This window comes from Oryzias latipes, chromosome 16 (genome assembly GCF_002234675.1).
Source record: "Oryzias latipes chromosome 16, ASM223467v1".
Taxonomy (NCBI): domain Eukaryota; kingdom Metazoa; phylum Chordata; class Actinopteri; order Beloniformes; family Adrianichthyidae; genus Oryzias; species Oryzias latipes.
The window spans coordinates 20,527,719-20,547,402 of record NC_019874.2 but is presented as its reverse complement, the minus strand read 5'-3'; the positions used below and the strand labels follow the sequence as shown (position 1 = coordinate 20,547,402).

The window sequence follows — 19,684 nt, the reverse complement described above, 5'->3', positions numbered from 1 at the left end:
AAGAAGTTTTAGTTGCTTCACAGTACATCCATTTCTGCATTTTGTGTCTATCAGGACAGCGCCACGCTTTTAAGGGGTTTTTGTGAAAAAGTTGGCCTTCAAACTGGAGACTGTGAGGAGTGTACAATCTGATCTGATAGAGTTTGAAAGGTGACTAAATGGTGAACAGATATGAGGAAAGGGATGGGCTAGAAAAAGAGAATGCTGCCCTTCGGTGAGACTGATGTGGCGGAAAAGCTCAACCAGTTTCATAACAGGTTTGGCTTAGTAAACCCAACCCAGCGGCAACTCCACCTTTTCTGATGCCAATTCCTGCTGTGCTACATCCAGAGAAGACTCACTCCTGCTCGTAGGTTAAGGAAGGAAGATGGTGGGACCATTTCAAGTGACAGATCAACCCTGAAGACCTTTTATGGAGCAGTTCTTTGACCTCTGATGCCTCTATTGTGTTCAATTCATTACAGTTTGCTCACCAGGAGCAGGTTTGTAGATGATTCTCTAGTAACCCATCTCAACCAAACTAATTATTATGAGCAGATGAGTTAACGTTTATTTTTATTTTTTTAACTTCTTCAGTATAATACATTTGTTTCTTCTCCATCTGAACCAATAAGCAGTACACATGCTGACCGACAATTCTTTATTTATCACAGCAAAAAGTAACAAAGCATTTGTTTGAAAATAAAAACCAAATAAAACAGTCATCCAGATATCACCTCCAACAAACTCTGAAGAATAACAAGAGGATTTGGTGCCTTTTTTTTTCTTTTCTGAAACTGCTTTTCTGGTGGGGTTTTTTTTTTTTGTCTTTGCTCAAGCACTCAAACCAGTAAAGGGTGATCTTCTAGCTCAAAGTGGTGACTCTAAGACTAAAACCACCTCAGGGCAACACAATGAAACGCACAAGGGCAGTGACTACCAACGGCAGTTGAAATCAAACTAGGGGAGATTCTGCTGAATCATGAGGAGAGAAGGAACGCCACGCTCCTCTGGTGTTTGTGGGTTGTGATGCCTGAAGCAGGTTTTCCGAGTAAAACCGGGACCACAGGCTACAAGAAGCATCAAGTGGTTCTCAGTTCTACACGGCAACGATGCCAGGGCTGTAATCAGTGGATCAACACCTCTTCTGTACATCAACATCCATTTATTTAGCTGTGTATATATGCAATCTGAGGGTTTATTTACACTTTGTCAGTGGTGAAACGTGCCAGGGCATTTTAAGAACTTCAGTTGTGTTTGTTAGCATCCACTTTCCTGTTTTTGTTGTGTAAAAAAAAACAAAAAAAATACTACATCTCATTCTGTAACTCTACGATAGAAGTAAAGGTATCCCAGATCTTTGGGGGGTTTCTCTGAAGCACAAACCTTCTGATCGTTGAAGATCACCCATCTGCCAAAAACAGAACACACTATTAACATCTGTAAGCTCATGAGACATCTGGATTAATTATAACAATATTCTGTTTATATACAAGGAAAAAAAAATAATTCCAAATGTAAAATTTTTTTTAAACAAACAAATTATGGGATTGCGACCTCCTGATGATCATCTTTTTTTACATGGTTATTATTTAATTTTGTTCTAGTTACTCCACAAACTCATTTGTTTGTTATTCTGACATTGTGCTCTTATACTGTATAGGCTGGGTAAAGGATTAAACTTACTGTTGGTCCTTCTTGATATGGCACACATAGTGGCCACACATGGTGCTGGTCCCCATGTGGCTAATGAATGCAAACAGTTCGTACTCTGAATAAAGAAGAGAAGAGCGGAAATTCATGACAAACATCATAAATCAGTTAAGAGAAATATGACAGAACCTTGGACATGTTTGTTTTAGTGCAATTGTTTACTATTAATAACTGGGAATAATACGCTGACATATTGCCCACTTGGCATGAACCTACTTCCTGGTCCGTCCCTGACACGGGGACCTGGGGGTGGATCTCTGCCCCCCTCGCTCTCTGCAGCTGAGCGACCACCTTCGGACACATCCATGGACTCCAGGTCATCCAGGTGAGAGAAGATCCAGTCGACAGCACGGTCCAGTACATTACTCTGCATCAAACGTATCATAATGACTGAATGATGAACTATTTTCCTTTATTACACCTCTCTATTGCTGCTGTTGTGACTAAAATCAGCTACATTGTTCCATCGGAAAAATGAACATTTAAAAAAAAAATAATACCCAATTATCATTATTTACTTTAAATAATTTTTTTAAATGCCATCTCAAAAGTATAGTAAATATTACTTTTAATATGTGAGCATCTACGTTTTATATACGCCTTATAAATAGACGTATAAATTGCAATCCTGGAGTTTGTTTCTAACCGTTGCTCTGAGGGCTTTAGTAGCTTGGTCTCGGCTGAAGCCCATGGAGACGATGGTTGCCAGATGCTCCTCGGACAGACTCTCGGTAGGCGTGCTTCCAGGTCCAGAGCTGCCGCCGGGCAACACCAGGGGAGCTGAAAAGTCTGCAAACGCAAAAAACACAAGAACTTACAGAGTTCTTCAAACTGGCCGACAACTTCCTCAAGTTTGGTTCTTCACATACCTGAATCATCCATATGACCCATGATCCAGTTCATGGCGGAGTCAATTCCAGTGTTTCCTGTGTAATACACTGCTTTCCTGCAAGCCTCCAATGGGAATCCCATCTCACATAACTGGGACACAGTGGAGTCATCCAGGACTGGAGCTGAGAGTGGGTGGAGAAGGAAGGGTTCAATTCCTTGGATTTACATTTTGAAACAGTTTTTGATCTTTTTTTCTTTCATTTGTTTTAAATATAAACCAATCTTATAATGGATTTTAAACCTCAACAAACAAACACAAAATTAAGATGCTTAAACTTTAAGCTAAAACTAAACAAATGAGTTACAGCTGTAATTTAAATCAAGTGACCACACATAAAAGCAAAATTAAATAAGGCAACAGAGCGACTCATGAGTAAAGAAAAGCTAGAAAAGGGAACAGAAAGAAACAGATGCGGAGACAAAAGTGACAGATGGAGGTGGAGCAGAGCAGAAATGACAGACTAACACAGCAGTGGGGAGTAGAGTGAGTCGTCCTCGTCGTTGCCATGGGAACCCAGGATACCTTTAACCTCCACATCTGGAGTCATGAGTGGGGGTGGGGCCACCTCTGGCAGAAGCTCCTCCCCTGGTTGCTGGCCGGTGGCTCTCAGCGCGCTCAGATCCAGAGTGTCGGGAACGTCGATGCTCACATCTGAAAAGAACAACGATCCTCTCATCAGGAATTAGACAGGACCGCTCACAAAGAAACACGACAACCTGTTTTCAACGTATTCTAAAAGGAGATAGTGGACATTAAATGTATCCATGCCATCACTAAATCAAACTTGTACATTATGCTTTAATAATACTTTGAATTTAAAAAAAAAAAGAAATGGCCTGAAAGTTTTGTAAAATAACAAGATTATTCAGTTTTTAATTCAATTGTAACTCTAAATGTAAAAAAAAGTGGGATCTCTTTTGTTTTTTTATGAAACAAACACCACCGTTTGAGTTTTCAGCAGAATTGAATTATCAGCTGAAAGAAGAACTGTGCGAGCAAACATTCTGGGAGAAGGACAACAGATCAACACACTGAGAATCCTCAAAAGGCACAGACGACTGGATAAAACACTGATATAAATTTTTTCAGCAGATCATCTTATCCAAAATTATTTGGATTTTGAAGTTATTCAGGACAAGAAAGAGACCACCAAAACATTGCAAAACACCATTTTTGCTACAACAATGAGTATTCGAAAAGGCCCTGGAGTGTTCACAGGTTTCATGACTAAGCATCAGATGACAGAAATTGATATATAAAATAGTTTCTAGTTCATACCGTCTTTCCAAAAGCTTCAACTGGATTATAACTCATCAGTATCATCAGAGTCAATCCACAAACGGCCACTAGAGGTCCTTCCTTTCTAATTATAAATCACCAAAGTGCACAAACAAAACAAATAATTATTAGTATCTTTATTTACCCAGTTTCTTGGGAACCCAATCAAGGCCAAAGGTGAATTTCTTGATCTGGATAACCAGATGGTCAGGAAAAGAAGCAAACCGGGTCATTCTAATAAGGAACAAAAGAATTGTGCATTAAAAATTCCATTCAAAAGCTAATCATCACTCCTGTTTTTTTTGTTTGTAGTTTGTCTTCATACTTGGTAGCTGCAGTCTTGGCTTGAACAGCGGAGCTCCAAAAGTCTGTGAGGATCTCTGGTTCACTGAGTGCTGCCATGCAGGCGGTAAAGGGGATCTGTGCTCGCACTGTGGGGGCTGAGGAGTCGCCCTCCTCGCGGCGCTGCTCTGCTTCCTGTAGCTCCTCTGTGGTTTTGGGGGAAGAGCAAAACTTAGGAATAAAACCCTTTTATTTTTATATTTCTCTGTTGCGAGGATGATCAACCATTAACAAAGAATGATGCTTTATTTTGAAAAAGTTATCAATGAATTAAAAGCTTTTGATGCTGTATATAAGCCTTGGGCTTATCAGTAGAGTTCACATTCAGATGAATAATGTCAGCCTTGCACCTGTGTTGGTAGCCTGATCCATGGGTACAGGAAGCTGTACAATGTACTCCACTCGCTGCGTGTATTTGGCTTTTTGTGACTGCTGGCACACAATCCTATCCTCCACGAGGAACCGGAAAGCTTCAGATGGGTTGGACCCGGAGCGACAGTTCCTCTGTGATGGAAATGACAGGTACATATGACAAAGTGGAAAGGTGACTAAAAAGTGATAAACTGTCATTAAGCAACAATTTTACCTCCACCATGTTTATGAAGTGCAATAAAAACTCTTGAGCATCCTGTTGTCTATTGGTTGAGAACTCTGGGTGGCCCCGTCCAACAAGAGCTTTGAACATCCGTGGTGCTATTCCAATTTGGTCTCCCTACAGAGGAGAAAAAGCAGGTTTCAGCATGACAAGAAACTCACAATGGATGGTGCGAGTGTTGTTTTTAGTAAATCGACTCTTACCCTGGGTTCAGATGCACCATTTTCATCTCCAAGGTCTAGTGCTGGTTTAGAATAGTCTCCAGACAAAAGACCATAACCAAGTTTGGCCCTTTAATGTTCACATAAAGTTATAGGACAAAAGAATAGATGAACAAACACAGATATGATCAAGATTCAGGGAGATACCTTTAAGAGTGCTTGCTTTATACAAAGATACATGTCCAAAACAAGAAACATTGGTTATTTGAGAGAGAAGGGGCCACACGGAAGAACGTTCTGACCTAATAAAAGTTCAATTCAATTCTAATCTATTTATGTTTTGAAGATATTCATATTAACCTGATAGCGATGTACTGTATCAGATTAAAATTATAAAAAGGAGAAGCTCCAACACAAATGTGCAGATGATCATGTTCTGCCTCTCCTGGAGGGGGTTTGAGTTTGGCCACTAGGTGGAGCTCGCGCTGTAGCATTACACTATTCCAAAAGATTGAGCAAAAAAACAGTGCAAATGGTTACTTTTTAAAAAGAATTTCCTTGAATGTGTTTGGAAAATTCACACGTGTGAATATATAAAGCAGCTCATTTAGTCAGCAGTGAATAATTAGGTCAAACTAGCGTTAGCATTAGCCGTTCTAAGGGAAATTACATTGTACGATAGCATGATCAAGCTAGCGGACTTTCGCTAGCTGGATGCTGTTTTGCGTTAGGTCACCGGAAAATGCATAAAAGATCGTTCTCTACTTTTATGACCGCATCATTAATTTATTAAGCTTGGATCAATTCAAATCGATTAATCGGTTTCATCAACGCAGCCCTATTCAATTATGATAGCATAAAACCATCATCTGTCATCTCTGGTATATTTTCAAGATGATTTTCGGTAAATTGCTAACAAAATTATACATCAGACTTGAGATTTAAGAAAATTAGATCAAAGTTTCAGAACTGTGCACACAGCAGAAATTCAACAACTTATTAAACACATTTGTCTAATTCGTATGTAAAGTTAGTCTCGACATTTAACGCAATTATCTAATAGAGGACTAATCACCTACAAGGAAATTACTGGAATTTACAAACTACATATTGAATATATTGAATTTTTGCTAAATTTGTTTCCCCCCGGAAAGTAAATCTGTCAATAGAACATTATAAAACACCTGAAGTCACATTATATTGCCTAAAATGTAATTTTTTTCTCAGGAAAATTCCCTGTTAATCATTACGTTTTATCTCAAGTGTAATAAAAGATAAAAATTGGACAAGACTACACATTTTAGGCTAAAATGTTTATCGAAACACTCACACTTGAGTTTTGAAGTCCTGGGTTGGATCGCTTGGGGCTTCATCAATTATCTTATCAATGTTGGCCACATACCTGTAGGGCATGGAAAGCTGTTTAAGGTACTTCAGTGACAAGGGCTGTGAAATCTAAAACAACATAAAAAAGAGGAGTACTGACTTGTTCTGAAAGTCCGGAATGGTGAAGAGCACTTGCATGACAGAATTGAGGTAGCAGCTGTTTCCCAGGTTTTTCATACCCGTCAGACCGGGGCCAAACAGGGGTCGCAGGGTGGTCCCCGACTCCTGGATCACCTCCCACTCTCCGACACGCTGGTTCACAGCAATCTCCAACTCTGTCATGGTGCGCTCCGTCTGACAGGAGACAGTTACAAGAAATGTGCACTGAAAACCAATGATATTCTCCTTTACAATCATTACATACAATTAAAAAAAATTGTAGTAGAATAAGGTCATAATGACAACAGGCGGGTAAGCAAGAAGCTCGAAAATCACTGTGCTAATCGCAGCAATCTGTCGTCTGTGCCACAGCAGCAGTTTTCACATCCCAACTGTGCCGCTTCATTAGGTATGCAGGAATACATCAGAACAACAATAAAGTACACAGCAGGGAACAATAAGTGACAATGACTTCTTAAACATTAGCAACCGTGTTCAGAATGAAAAGAAGCACCAGGTGAAAAATTGAGCAAAAACAGGAATCAGAAACCTTCTGAAATACTTAAATTATCCACAGATAATTGATATCTGCAATCAGATAAATGCAGTTTATTGTTTGTCTACAAAAATATAAGGGAAGTGATAAGACTAGGCCCTTATAAAATGAATATAAATATTCTTTCAATATTAATACTGCTTAATTGCATCAACGCTTTTGTCCACTAAATAATATATACAGATATTTGTTAAAGTAGAGCTAAAACTGTCAGAAGTCATATATTTCTGAAAAAAATAGCAGTTAAAAAAAAGTGATAAACACTCACTTTCTCCATTGTCATCATGTCGATGCCAAAGTGAGATAGATGTTCTGCAAGCTTTGAATCTAGCACCATGTCATCCTCATCATAAGAATAAACATCTGGACAAAGAAAGCAGAAGCAACAGAAGCTTTGGACAATTATGCACACAGATGCCAAAAAAGAACTACAAATCTGAACTTTCACGACGAGATTATGTCCTCCAGATTGTTATCCTTACCAGCGCCATCGGGCGTGATGGTACCAAGTTTTACAGCAAGTGGGTATCCAGTCTCCTGGAAGTGGAGCAGGGCGTGGTTGTTGCCCCCTGTCCCGTCAAAGTATCTTCGTCCACATAACACCTTGCCGTCCGTCAGATTCATCCAAAGATTCTCCTGCAGGTCACAGACCTCACAACGCCAACCACTAAGGTTAAAAAAGGGGAACAAAAAGACCAGCTTACACACACAACACCTTCAAAAAATTTACAGTTCAATTTCCCCATAAGAAGTTGCACGTTTAAAAAAAAATATTTTGTATAAATGCTGTCTTTAAAAAACCTGATAGGATTGTCAAGAATTGGAAAACTTTCTGAAAATGTCAGATGTTTCTCCTGCGGCCTTACGTGGGAGGGATTTTGAGTCCATTATCAAGCTGTTTAAGGTCAGCAGCGTGCTTCGACTCCTGCCTCACTTCACCGTCCCACTGCTGAACTTGTAGGGCGTGGGACACAGAGTCAGCCGCCATGATACCCGCCATTGATAGAGACACCTACAAAAAAGGTTTCATACATCACAAATTCCACGAAAAAGTAAAGATTAAATCTTGGTTTACACATAATTTTGTCAGGAGAAATTTGGGATGTTTATGTGGCTATTTCAACGGTCCTTTCAAATGTGACCTATATCAGTTCTAAGTGTAAACAGAACAGCATATGCTAAACAACAACAGATGTCACACAAGAGGGGAAAAAAATAAGAAAAATGTCACGAGCAACATGTTTTCTAAACAAACATGATATCCTAGATGTCCTTTAGATTTGTCAATGCTAGTCTAATATGTAATAAAGCAGAACGTACAAATGAGTTAGTTTGGTAGCCACCAGTAAACATCCACTGTAACTAACCAATCCCACCTCTAGCATTTAGTGAAAACATGATAAGCATGAGAGATGGGGATTTTGTGAGAGTAGCTGATGTCATTGTGGACAATCATAGAGCCAAAATATCTTACCCGTTCTCTTACAACATCAGGCATTGTAGCAAGGTCCTCTGAAGTCACTTCCTGTCTCTCAGGTAAAAGGACCACTTTAACATCCTCCTCATACTGCTCTAGCTCCACATCAAACCCTCCTTCAATCCCTGTGCAGGAAACAAAAGTGACAAATAAGGGACCGGTCGGATTAATTTTCTTTACGATGTCACTGTGGAGTCTGAGTACAACCCTGGCAATATTTCTATAGAATATGATGTTTGCCATGATCATATTCTGCATTTCCTTTTACAAGTCTATGAAGAGGTCAGTGGTTACAGTAGACAATAAAAAACATTTTATTCAACTTATGGTAGAATTGTTTGTCACGTTAGCATCTAAAAAAAATAAAAAATTTACCAGAAAAAGTACAAGCAAAACAAATAGAACATTCCAGGAGAATTGGAACCATATAGCTATGATAATTATAGCGAGTTAAAAAGAACTCATAATGTCCATAATCATCAAATCCATCAATCTGTATTGTATTTTAAAGCCATTTCTTATATTTGTTTGGTAGTAAAAAGGTTTTTTCCCTAAATTAAGATGCTTTTTTAATAGTCCTACACTCATTGACCAGCTGGTAACATATCAGAACAATCGTGCATAAACATCTGTGTGCCGTTTTAAGTAATTGACTCACCTATAGCCAACCTGGTGGGCTTTTTCTTAGGCGGATGTCCAGAACCAGAATTATTGTCATCTTCCTTCTGTGAAAACACAGTAGTGATCATGATAGGAAAGTGCTTAGCACGTGTCTGATTTTGCTTAAGTATATACAAAAGATGAAATGTCATTACAGTCTACCTTTGCCTTACGAGTCCGAGTGATGTGGAGGTAAGCCCTCTGACCCGTGCGGGCATGGTGCCTCTCCACATACTGACTCCCAAAGCCCAGGAAACTGTTCATGCACACATACAGGCCTCCCTCACTCTCCTGTTAAAACAACAAAAAAAGAAAAAGTAAACAGGTCTGTCTTGTTACTTCACGTTAGTCTCTCTTGGCTAAGTTTCAAACAATTGGCATCAAGGACTCCAGAAGGTTAGTTTGTCAGTGGCTCTGAAATAGTGGTGCATTTGCCTTTGAGAAATATTTTTCAAAGATAGGTTTGTATCTATATGTCATTAGGTGGATCTAGGTGGATCAGAGGAAATTTTTAAAAAATGCACACGCAAATAGCACACTGCTGTAATTTGGAATTTTAAAAAGAATTTATAGTGATTGATGTTCTAATGCTGCCTCACCACAGCAAATCTTTCATCTTTACTTAACCCTATCTTCTGTACCCTGATGTCCTCCTTCATATACATCCATGAACCTCCTCTCAGGTCTCTCTATGGGTCTCCTTCTTGGCAGCTACACAACCTCAACATTGTTTTACCAAATATGTGTGCAAACAACGAGTAAACACGAATTAATGGCAAATCCACATGCACTTGGTTGTTTTAAGGTTAGAGTAAATTAACCTTGTGTCAATCCAAATGGTATCTTCCAGGATCGCCTATAATTGATTTATTTCATTTTGAAAAGATTTTATAATGGTAAAGGTCAATTTGATTGACAAATTACCTCAGACTGATCAATATGGTTTTTTCGTAGGAAAATAAATGATTCTTTGATAAAGTCGATTAATCATTACACCCCTACAACATAAGTGTTCCTCCTCTGAATGCGTCCAAACCATCATAATTTATCTTCCATGCATTTATCTCCAAAACATCTAACTTGTGCTGTTCCTATGATGAATTTCTGATCCTCTTCATCCTCGTCACTCCCAAAGAGAACCTTATTATCTTCAGTTCTGCTTCCTGTCCCTTTCTCAGAGCCACTGTCTCTAAATCAACAACATGGCTGCCTTTACCACAGACCTAAACCTTTTATGTCATTCTTGCTGACACTTTTTTTGGGTCACAAATCACACCTGCAACCTACCACTCACTACTTAGTGCACTATAGGGCATTTTCCTTTTTATAGTAGTATCTGAATCTATTCCAAAATTCAGTGCCCTCGAAATTTCCCAGAAGTCCCTGCAAAAAACAAACAAATAAACAAAAGAAAATCTGTACATTGACTCTCACGAGATTGTCTAATATAGACCACAATGCATTGTGTTGAACAATTTGACATTTGTAAAAGTTTTGTACATTTTTTTTTATTTAAAATAGTTCATAGTCAAAATACAGTAAATTGAAACATAGTCTTGGTAAAATTTTTATACTTAATAATTTTTACTTCAGTAAATGGGTGATGTTATATTTGCAGTTTTAAAAAAAGTAGTGAAGTAGTGAGTATGTGCCCGAATTGCATGCAAATCCAGGGCACTGGATGGTTCCACACTATAGGGGTTAGGGAGTAGTGCGTGAAATCAGACATAACCTCTGTCTTGCTGTCTTCCTTCTTCTCCGACCTTTCCAGAAAAAAAAAACTCAACCTATATAGATGTTCCTGCACCTTCTCCCTGCTCTCATTACAGATGATATGCTCCATTCTTAGTTGAATGTCATCTATCAGCAAACTAGAAGAGGCTCAAAGCCGATCCTTAGTGTCGTCTGACCTCCATCCCATCTCACCACTTTTACATGTCCTGCATAATTCCAATGTACTTCTCTGACACTCATACTAAATATGGTGGTAGAGGAGTCTAGATGAACAGGGCTGGCTGGTCAAGATCGATTCTGACCTTTTCCGGCAGCATCCTCAAAGCCAACATTGCACCTGTGGTACTCTTTTAATGAAACTAAACTGTTACTAACTAATACTCTTTTCTTATAACAACTTAGGTTTTAGTTTGTCTATAAATGTGTATAATTAGTCTCTGGTTATGAAACATGTTTTTAATCACTTCGTTCAAGGTCACTTAATCGAAAAAAAAAAATCCTTCACAGAAGAGAGAAATAATCTAAAAAAAAGTTCACAACATCTGATTTAAATTTATACTCCAGCACTAAATACGTTGAGAAAGTGTTAAGCAATACGTAAAACTCCACAAAAATAGATTTTTATTCGAAGTAAAGCAAAAGAAAAACTAAATAAAAGCTTAACAAATTCAGATTTATTCTCACAAAGTGACTGCGTTAGCTTGCCTGCTACTTTGACAGTTTGACGATTGCTAGCTAAAATGCTAAACAAGCTAAGTTTTCATTACAGTGCATTTTTAGCTTAGCCAGACGTTAGCTAGGTAGTAAACAGAATAGCAAAAACCGCAAACCAGCGGGTTAAAGTTGTGAAAAATATAATATTTGGCCAAAACAAAAATGACGAACGTTGATGCGGAAACAAAACAGATTTACGCTTAACAAAAAAGAAACTACTCACCGGCGAGGCAAATGACAGGGCGCATTCGTCTTTGTGGACTCGGTCCCCGGGCTTAGGAACCCGAATTGTGGACAAAACTGACATCAAAATCTCACCAACATCCCCCATGACTACCTTACTAGATCCGCCTTTCCGAAAAAAACTTGCTCTTTAAGGTTTGGGCAGTCGATCCACTGATAACCAGACCAAGAAGTACGTCTGTTGTCTAGCACTGTCTGAATTTGCTTGAATGAACCATGAGATGCTGCTCTGTGTTCAGGGAAGGCCCAAAACGAGCTCCTGCCTACTGCCGTAATCCATAAAATATGAGCGCAAAAGGCTTTTATTTTGGCCGCTATAAACTGTGGTTTCTCTTTCCAAATGCCAAATATCGTATTATATTTTCATTAATAGAAACATAATCTTTGATATATTTATCCAGCTGCAGCATTTGAATGAAAAAAATCGTTTCATTTAAATATTTTTGAATGAGTAATTACGGTAATTTAGGGGACGTTTTCAAACGTCTCCCCCTAGCGGAATTTGAAAGTATCGCAACTTTTGGTACCATTCCAAACAGAGCTGTAATCGAGACGAAACAACTACTTAAAACAAGAAAAACGAACTTTGGGAGCTTAACGAGAAGCTTTGCTTCTATACGTTAAATTAAAGGTTCTTCAAGTTCCCATAAATTATAAACACTTCTAGACTGGGCTCTGATTTGTTGCCACTACATCCAAAGTCCCTCCTCTTCTCCCCAAAACTCCTCCGCGGAGTTTTTTCCGTGGACCATCATGGCGCTACACTCTGAACACTTCGCTGTATACGTGGCGCTTTATTTTGTTTCCTTGGTGTTTTTTAGATGTAACGTGGGAGCGTCGGGGAGTGTTTTTAATCATCTGCAGCCGTATGATTTTCTGTATTACAGCGGGGTGCGTGCGTACTACGGAGAGGAGTGGGGAAAAGCTGCAGAGCTGCTGGAGAAATCCATCGCTACCAAAGAATCACTGCTGAGAGTCCGCAGGCTGTGTCACGATGAATGTGTGGCAGCTGGCGCGGACGCTTCAGGGAAGCTGGGTGAGTGAAAGAAGAACAGAGAAAACAACTGGAAAGTTACTTCCAGCCCATTAAGACACATGTCCGTGCAGAAACAATTAAAACACCAATAAGTTAGTCAAAATCAAACTATTCAGTTGTTGGACTTTATTATGTTTTCACTGACACGTCACAACTGGTGTACAAAGAGATGCTTTTTGACAGAATTCAATATGTACGTTTTAAAATCACAATTTGAATATTATTACCATTACTAATTATATTTCACTATTGGTTTGTGTACTTTTAAGTATTTGCTGGCAGGAATTAGGTCATTTTCAGCCTTTGCTGTGATGTCTCATCACAATAAAGTTAAGAATGTTATTTTTTGTAAAGAGGAACCCTGTCTATATACTAAAATGTGTATATAAAAAAGTAACATAGTTTAGAACTGTGCTCTTTAAAAAAAAAGTTTGTGCTATTATTTTTTTGCAAAGTTTTTCTGTGTTTTTCCTATTCTAATTAGCTTTTCGTCTCTTTATAAAACATTTTTTTATTGTATAAGTACAAATATATCCATTTGTGATTAACACTAATTATAAAGGCATCATTTACATTTTATTTTCTAATCAAATCAGGATTATCCTGAGTTTGATGGATTCATATATATTTCTTTTGTTTGTCTTCTTTAGTGTTTTTTTAGTTTTGATTGCTCGAAGTAAACCAATTCCAATATAAAATCTAACGTAAAATAAAAAGTGCCTGGTGTTAGTAGCATGGCAAAAGGCACATTTCACAAGGTTGTCTTGAAAAACATAAATGAGAAGAAAGATGATTAAAAATTAGAGCTGTGGTTTGGATTTCTATAGTTCAATGTGAAACATTCACAAAAAAAACGTAAGATAATTTAGACAAAAATCCGTCAGTGATTTCTCATTTTCGTCTGTTTTGGTCAGACTCAGAGGAGGGAAATATGTGGGATCTCTGGGTCTTGGATTGGATTCAGAAGAAAGCTGAGTGTTTGAGGTTCTGCATGGGACGGTTTGTCAGTCCCACAGGACTGCTCCCTGTCTCTACTGACATAGACTATGAGTTTGACACTCGCAATCCCTACAACTTTCTACAAGTCACATACTACAAGGTAAAGAAATCTTATCTTTTCATATTTAAACACTGCTTTTGATGACTAAAGCCTTTTTTTGTCATTAGCCATCATCATATGTCTGATCCTTTCCCATGAGTCTCCTGACCTTTCTCATCAGCTGGAGAAGGTGCAGAAAGCAGCATCAGCAGCTCACACCTACTTTGTGGCCAACCCCAGTCACCTGGAGATGAGGAACAACATTGAGAAGTACAGGCGGATGGAGGGGGTGACTGAGGGTGATTTCCAGGATAGAGAGATCGAGAAAGAGAAACACTGGGTGAGGACAGCATGTGACTGAATTACAGTTTAAGTTTTGCATTCTAACTGTTTTAAATAGCTGATTATAACAGTTTTAAACTAGATCCAGGATTCACATTTGCTGCCTAAAGAAATATGTGCTCAATATAGTTCATGTGATAAGCTGATATGAGCAGCAGAATCAAAAATACAGTTTTTTTGCTAAATTTCATAGGGCACACTGATATTGATATTGTGTTGTGGATTTAATAAAAAAAAGGCCAAGTGTGAACTTTTTCTCTCAAAATTTGTGATTTTTAACTGTCCTTCCTCTAAATTTGTTCTCTTCATAATTTTTTTGAGGGTTAAAAAAAAGGTTCTACTCCCTCTGTAATAAAATCCAGGTACTTTATGATGCTGCACTTCAGCACGAAGCCTCCTCTGAGTGGCTGCAGGCTGCAGAAAAATGGAGAGCTTGCTTGAATGAAACCCTGCAACAGACAGAGGAGTGCAGGGTGCAGTGTGACGTTGCCCCTCAGCCTCTGCCTGAAGACAGAGGAGTTGACAGTGTGGATGGAGTCTTTGAAAAAGCTGCAGGTGAGAAATAAAAGCTTGGTACGTTACACTTTAAATCAATTACTTTAGTTTCTTGTCAATGAAGGCACAATAAAGTAAAATGTCGGATAAAATGTGAAGGTATGTTCCACTCCAATGAAAATGCTGTTTTTAACATGTTTGTGTGGCATTTTTATGCATATATTAATAAAGTTCAGATTAAAATTAGGTTTTGAGTATTTATTCACACTGTTGTTACATCAGGAGCAGATGAAAAAAGGCTGTTGGAAAAAGTCTGTAAATGTGATGTAGGTGCTACAATCAGCGGGCTACAAACTCCCTGTGTGTGAATGTGTGTGTGACTGGGTGAATGGGTCGGTGACTGTAAAAGCGCTTTGTCCTTGTAGGTAGAAAAGCGCTATACAAGTATACGCCATTTACCATTTGCTCTGCTCCATTCTGATTCATTCACTTGTAGACAAATAGATTCATGAACGTCTTTGTTTTGATCTTCTGAGCTGGCACCTGACTCAAAACTGTATGGTTGGACAGCTCCAATATTGATGCACTAGTAATGTTAGGTTGGGATTGTAGGAGCTGTAAGCTAGATGGATGATAGGAAGTAAGGACTGGCTTACTTACTCTGCTCCAGCAGTGCCATCCACAACTCAGAGATTAATTTTTAATTTATTTTGCCGCTCTGCAGAAACTATGTACTAGGAAAAGACAGGTTTTTTTTGAGTTCTTAAGTTATATTTTCTCAGACAAGGTTTGAGAAAAAATAACTTAAGAACTCAGTTACATTTGTAGACAAAATGAACTTTATTGAATTGCATTTTTTTTTCATTTTTTTTTATTTATTTTGGGTAAAAATGGCATAATCATAATTATAAGACCACTGGGAACCCTTTTACAAAAGATCAAAAGATGATCGGAGTGGGACTTTAACTTGGAGCACCTTTCCCTTTTGCAGACAAATTTTATTTTCCCTCATTCTATTTCTGTAAAAAAATACTTTTTCATCTTTCCAATTATACAACATTTAGATCACGTATTACTGATATCCAAATTCCAGCATTTTTAAAACTGCTCAACTGCAAGAATTGATCTCCTGGAAGGTCTGTTTATCATCTCTGCTCTTTTCTATCCAGCCCTCTCACTCTCCTTGCTCTCCTGCCGGCAGTCCTGTGTTACTCAAGTAGCCACAAAACCTGGAAGGATTTCTGCTCAAGAAGATTTTCTGCCGACACAGCTGGAGCATCTACACATTGCACAATTTAAAGGTCTGGATTTAGTGGGCAACTTGAACATCTGATGAACTTCTTATGCCTGATTCTTGCTTTTTTTTTAACAGCTGGGGACATAACTGGGGCAGTGGAGTCACTTCGCTCTTTTCTTCTGTTTTACCCATCTGATGAGGATTCCTTAGATAATCTGCAGCTTTATTATGAGACTCTAGGGGGAGATGTAGAGACACAGTTGATACAGCCCTCTCAGGTACGGGTCTGTTTGTTACAAATGATCTAAGTATTACAGTATAATAAATAAAAGGCCTTTGTTTTGTGAATCGAGACACGTTTACATGTATATCATGTGGATTCCACTTACATATTTGATTGCAAGTTTGTGTTTTTATTAAAACAGGTGATTTCCACATATGTCAGCCGCTCCTTGGAGGAAAAGAAGCTGCTGTATTTTGGTGTAGAAAATCTTGGCTTCAGTTTTGTTGATCCAGTAAGTGCAGCTTTCGAATATATAAGAAAAGGCATTTAAATAAATATCCTTCCAGTTTACCAGTATTTCTTCTTTGCAGGACCTTTGGACTCCTGAAGATGTTGTACCTGAATCCCAGCAAGAACACTGGAGGTAAGACTAAAAAGTGGGATTTAAGTAGAAGAAAAATTCAGTTTAGGTCATTATTAATATATATTTTTTATAGATCAGAAAAAGAAAAGATAAATGAGAGGATTAAAGAAGGAGAGCAGAAGGAGGAAGTGGATGACAGTGGTTTTTATGCAGGTGGGATTATTATCTTAATTTTCAGATGGTATAAATAAAGTTAAATTAGGGTTTTTCTTACTTCGATGTTATTTCTCTCCAAAGGGGGCCCAGTTCCTCAGGTGGGCGTGACCATTACCATGGATGACGAGGCTCTGAATGGAACCAACCGAGTTGTTCTTGATGGAGTCATGACTGAGAGAGAGTGTGACAGAATACTGCAGTTGGCAACTGTAAGGTTTTCTTTTTTGCTGCAGCTTGTGTTCTCTTAAAATGATCACCTTCCATTTTTTTTGTCTTCTCTCCCAGGTGGCAGCATCTCTTGGGGATGGTTACCAGGGACGACGGTCTCCACACACACCTCATGAAACATTTGAAGGTCTTACTGTCCTCAGGGCTGCAAAGGTGGGTGAAAGGATGTTGTGCAGATTCCTCGTTTAAGTTGGCGTCTCTTGACCTTCTCTGCTGCCTCTGTCACAGCTGGCTCAGGATGGCCTAGTGAACCAATCAGATGCCAGGCTGCTTCACGAGCTGGGAGAAAGAGTCAGAGGGCTTCTGCACTCCTACTTCAGAAGCCCTCCTGGACTATTTATCTCTTTTACACATCTAGTGTGCCGCAGTGCTATAGCAGGTAGTGAAAAAAATTGATGTTTTTACATTTTCTAAATATAATTTCCTGTAGTAAACATTTAAAGTCCCACTCCGATCATCTTTTGATCTATTTTAAAATAGTTCCCAGTTGTCTTTTAATGAAAATTATGCCGTTTATTTTAGCCGAAATCATAAAGCCTGTGTCTTTTCTGAGTTGTGGGCGGGACTGAGGGAAGGCCACCTCTACTTCCCATCATCCATCTCTCCCGCTACCTTACAGCCCCTCACAACCCCAATCTAACATAACTGCGTAGCAAAAAGGCAAGCAATATTGGAGCGATCCAGCTGCACAGTTTTGATCCAGATTCCAGCTCGGAGGAGCTGAACAAAGACGTTCATGTATTTTTCTGCAAGTGGATGTATCAGAATGGAGCAGATTAGGTAGCCTTTGGCCCGCCAACGGTAGCTTTTGCGTCACAATTACAGGCTTTTTCAAACTGCATTTTTTTGTCTGCTCCTGATTCACCACAACTTGGTTACAATAATACTTGAGGTTAATTTTGTTTTTATATATCGTCTTTTAGGAGAAAAATGCCACAAGGACATGTTAAGAAGACTAAAAACCCAATTTTCAGTTGAGTGGGTCTTTAATCATTTTGATTTGACCACTTACTAAGGGTTGATTTTTGTGATTGCCCTCTTTGAGCTCAGGTGACCAGGAGGGCAGGTTAGATCTGTCTCACCCTGTCCATGTTGACAACTGTCTTCTTGAGCCAGAAACAAATCAGTGCTGGAAAGAACCGCCTGCTTTCATACACAGAGACCTCAGGTAAAAGCCCATTCTCTAACCAAAAACTAAGTCATTTTGTCTGTATTATATTTCATTGTTGTTGTTTGTTTTTTATTTTTAATTGAATCCATGATATCTTTATTTGGCAGTGCAATTCTCTACCTAAACAATGACTTCACTGGTGGAGAGCTGTTCTTCACTAAAAGAGATGCCAAGACAGTTACAGTGAGTTATGACATTTATGTCTATGACATCATTTTTGGGAGCCTTGGTTAACCTTTTGTTTTTTTTTGTCTTCATCTTTGTCCACAGGCTCAAGTGAAGCCCACCTGTGGCCGATTGGTGGGCTTCTCTTCGGGTCCAGTGAATCCCCACGGTGTGGCTGCTGTGACCGGGGGCCGGCGGTGTGCTCTGGCCCTGTGGTTCACGAAGGAGAAGCTGTACAGGGACATGGTAAGCATTATGACGCCAATCAGCAGTGACCTCCTCCTGCACAGGTCAGGCCCGTCGCCTGGAGTTGTGATGTCGTGACATCAGCGTTGGATAATAGGAGCATCTGGGGCACAATGCAAATCTGTTGGGTGTTTGCATGTGCATGCTCGTTTGCTCTGCCTGTGATTGTATCATGTCAGGGCCCTATAGGCTTATGAGATTTATCTGTTTGGAAAAAAACTCCCACGAGGCCAGATCATGTTGTAAATTAGTGTTAATAAAGCAGTTTTGTTTTACTAGGGACAGAATTGATGTAATGAGAAGAACTGCACGTTCAAAGAAATCTACCAAGTCTTCCAAACTGAAGAAAATTTCAGTACTCCAATTGAATTAACTTAATGTAGATAATATATCCTCCTCTGATAAAGTTTAACATCAACTTTATCTTACTTTTTTTTTCAGTAGGAACAGACACAAAAAAATTATAAGTAACATCAAAATAGCCCAAACATCCCCAATAAATTACAGAAAATATATACTCAGGGCTGCTAAAACAACTAAATGACTCAAGGAGATAGCAGTAATTTGAACCAATAGAGATGAATATTTATCTCTTTTTGGCGTGACTTCTGCAGGAGCGGGAGGAGGCAGAGGCCTTGTGGGCAGCAGATGGACAGAGTGTGGTGAAAAAGGACGAAGAGGAGACAGAGAGAAATGCAAACCCTGGTCGAAACGCTCGGAACCATGCGCCTAAGGAAAGAGGCAGAGGCAGAGAAAGGGTGACAGGGGGCAAAGACGAGCTGTGAGGGCCAAAATATAGGCTCAAACTGGAATTTATTTTGACTTACATCTGTTGTTATTTTGAAAATCTGTTTGTCATACTTTTTATTTACAAATTTACTGTCTTTTGACTTGTGTTCAACGTGTAAATACTTAATTTATGCTGGACATGATGAGGTTAATAAAAGAAGGAAACAGTGTTTTATCTGGTGTCAGCTGTACTTTACTTTTTTGTTAGGATAGCTTTATACAAAATTAAAAGATTCTGCCACATACCAAACGCATGCAAGTGGTGCAGTGGAAAGAGGATTAGACCTAGAGGGAGGTCAAAAAG

At 38.9% G+C, this 19,684-nt stretch overlaps 2 protein-coding genes across 3 annotated transcripts; one reads left to right on the top strand and one right to left on the bottom strand.

Moving 5' to 3' along the window:
• Positions 1–626: 626 nt before the first annotated feature.
• Positions 627–12,085, bottom strand: usp5 (ubiquitin specific peptidase 5). 2 transcript variants are annotated; one of them, XM_023964440.1, is made up of 20 exons: positions 11,810–12,085; positions 9,301–9,429; positions 9,137–9,203; positions 8,476–8,603; positions 7,868–8,013; positions 7,484–7,668; positions 7,270–7,364; positions 6,447–6,640; positions 6,291–6,362; positions 5,003–5,090; positions 4,791–4,916; positions 4,555–4,708; positions 4,188–4,350; positions 4,008–4,096; positions 3,050–3,235; positions 2,562–2,705; positions 2,339–2,481; positions 1,909–2,059; positions 1,666–1,750; positions 627–1,390 (listed from the first exon to the last, which is right to left on the bottom strand). In XM_023964440.1, exons 1-20 carry the CDS (start codon positions 11,915–11,917, stop codon positions 1,297–1,299), a joined length of 2,547 nt encoding a protein of 848 aa, XP_023820208.1. In that variant the 5' UTR covers positions 11,918–12,085; the 3' UTR covers positions 627–1,296. The 2 variants fall into 2 exon arrangements, with proteins under 2 accessions (XP_023820208.1, XP_023820209.1); XM_023964441.1 differs by having other exon boundaries at positions 3,107–3,235; positions 11,810–12,084.
• Positions 12,086–12,542: 457 nt separating this feature from the next.
• p3h3 (prolyl 3-hydroxylase 3) lies at positions 12,543–19,555 on the top strand. Its single transcript, XM_004078211.4, has 16 exons — positions 12,543–12,865; positions 13,780–13,964; positions 14,086–14,244; positions 14,609–14,801; positions 15,911–16,042; positions 16,114–16,256; positions 16,404–16,493; positions 16,573–16,625; positions 16,699–16,778; positions 16,863–16,990; positions 17,067–17,162; positions 17,238–17,388; positions 18,060–18,177; positions 18,288–18,363; positions 18,451–18,591; positions 19,206–19,555. Exons 1-16 carry the CDS (start codon positions 12,583–12,585, stop codon positions 19,374–19,376), a joined length of 2,199 nt encoding a protein of 732 aa, XP_004078259.1. The 5' UTR covers positions 12,543–12,582; the 3' UTR covers positions 19,377–19,555.
• Positions 19,556–19,684: the final 129 nt, after the last annotated feature.

Bases quoted from the DNA above. Each gene is read 5' to 3' on its own strand.
- usp5 (XM_023964440.1), bottom strand. From the start codon at position 11,917: ATGGGGGATGTTGGTGAGATTTTGATGTCAGTTTTGTCCACAATTCGG. The intron at 6,641-7,269 runs GTGAGTGTTTAT...GTCTCCTGTCAG, and splicing joins ACATGATGACAATGGAGAAA to ACGGAGCGCACCATGACAGA. The intron at 6,363-6,446 runs GTCAGTACTCCT...CATGCCCTACAG, and splicing joins ATTCCGGACTTTCAGAACAA to GTATGTGGCCAACATTGATA.
- p3h3 (XM_004078211.4), top strand. From the start codon at position 12,583: ATGGCGCTACACTCTGAACACTTCGCTGTATACGTGGCGCTTTATTTT. The intron at 16,494-16,572 runs GTAAGTGCAGCT...TCTTCTTTGCAG, and splicing joins GCTTCAGTTTTGTTGATCCA to GACCTTTGGACTCCTGAAGA. The intron at 16,626-16,698 runs GTAAGACTAAAA...TATTTTTTATAG, and splicing joins TCCCAGCAAGAACACTGGAG to ATCAGAAAAAGAAAAGATAA.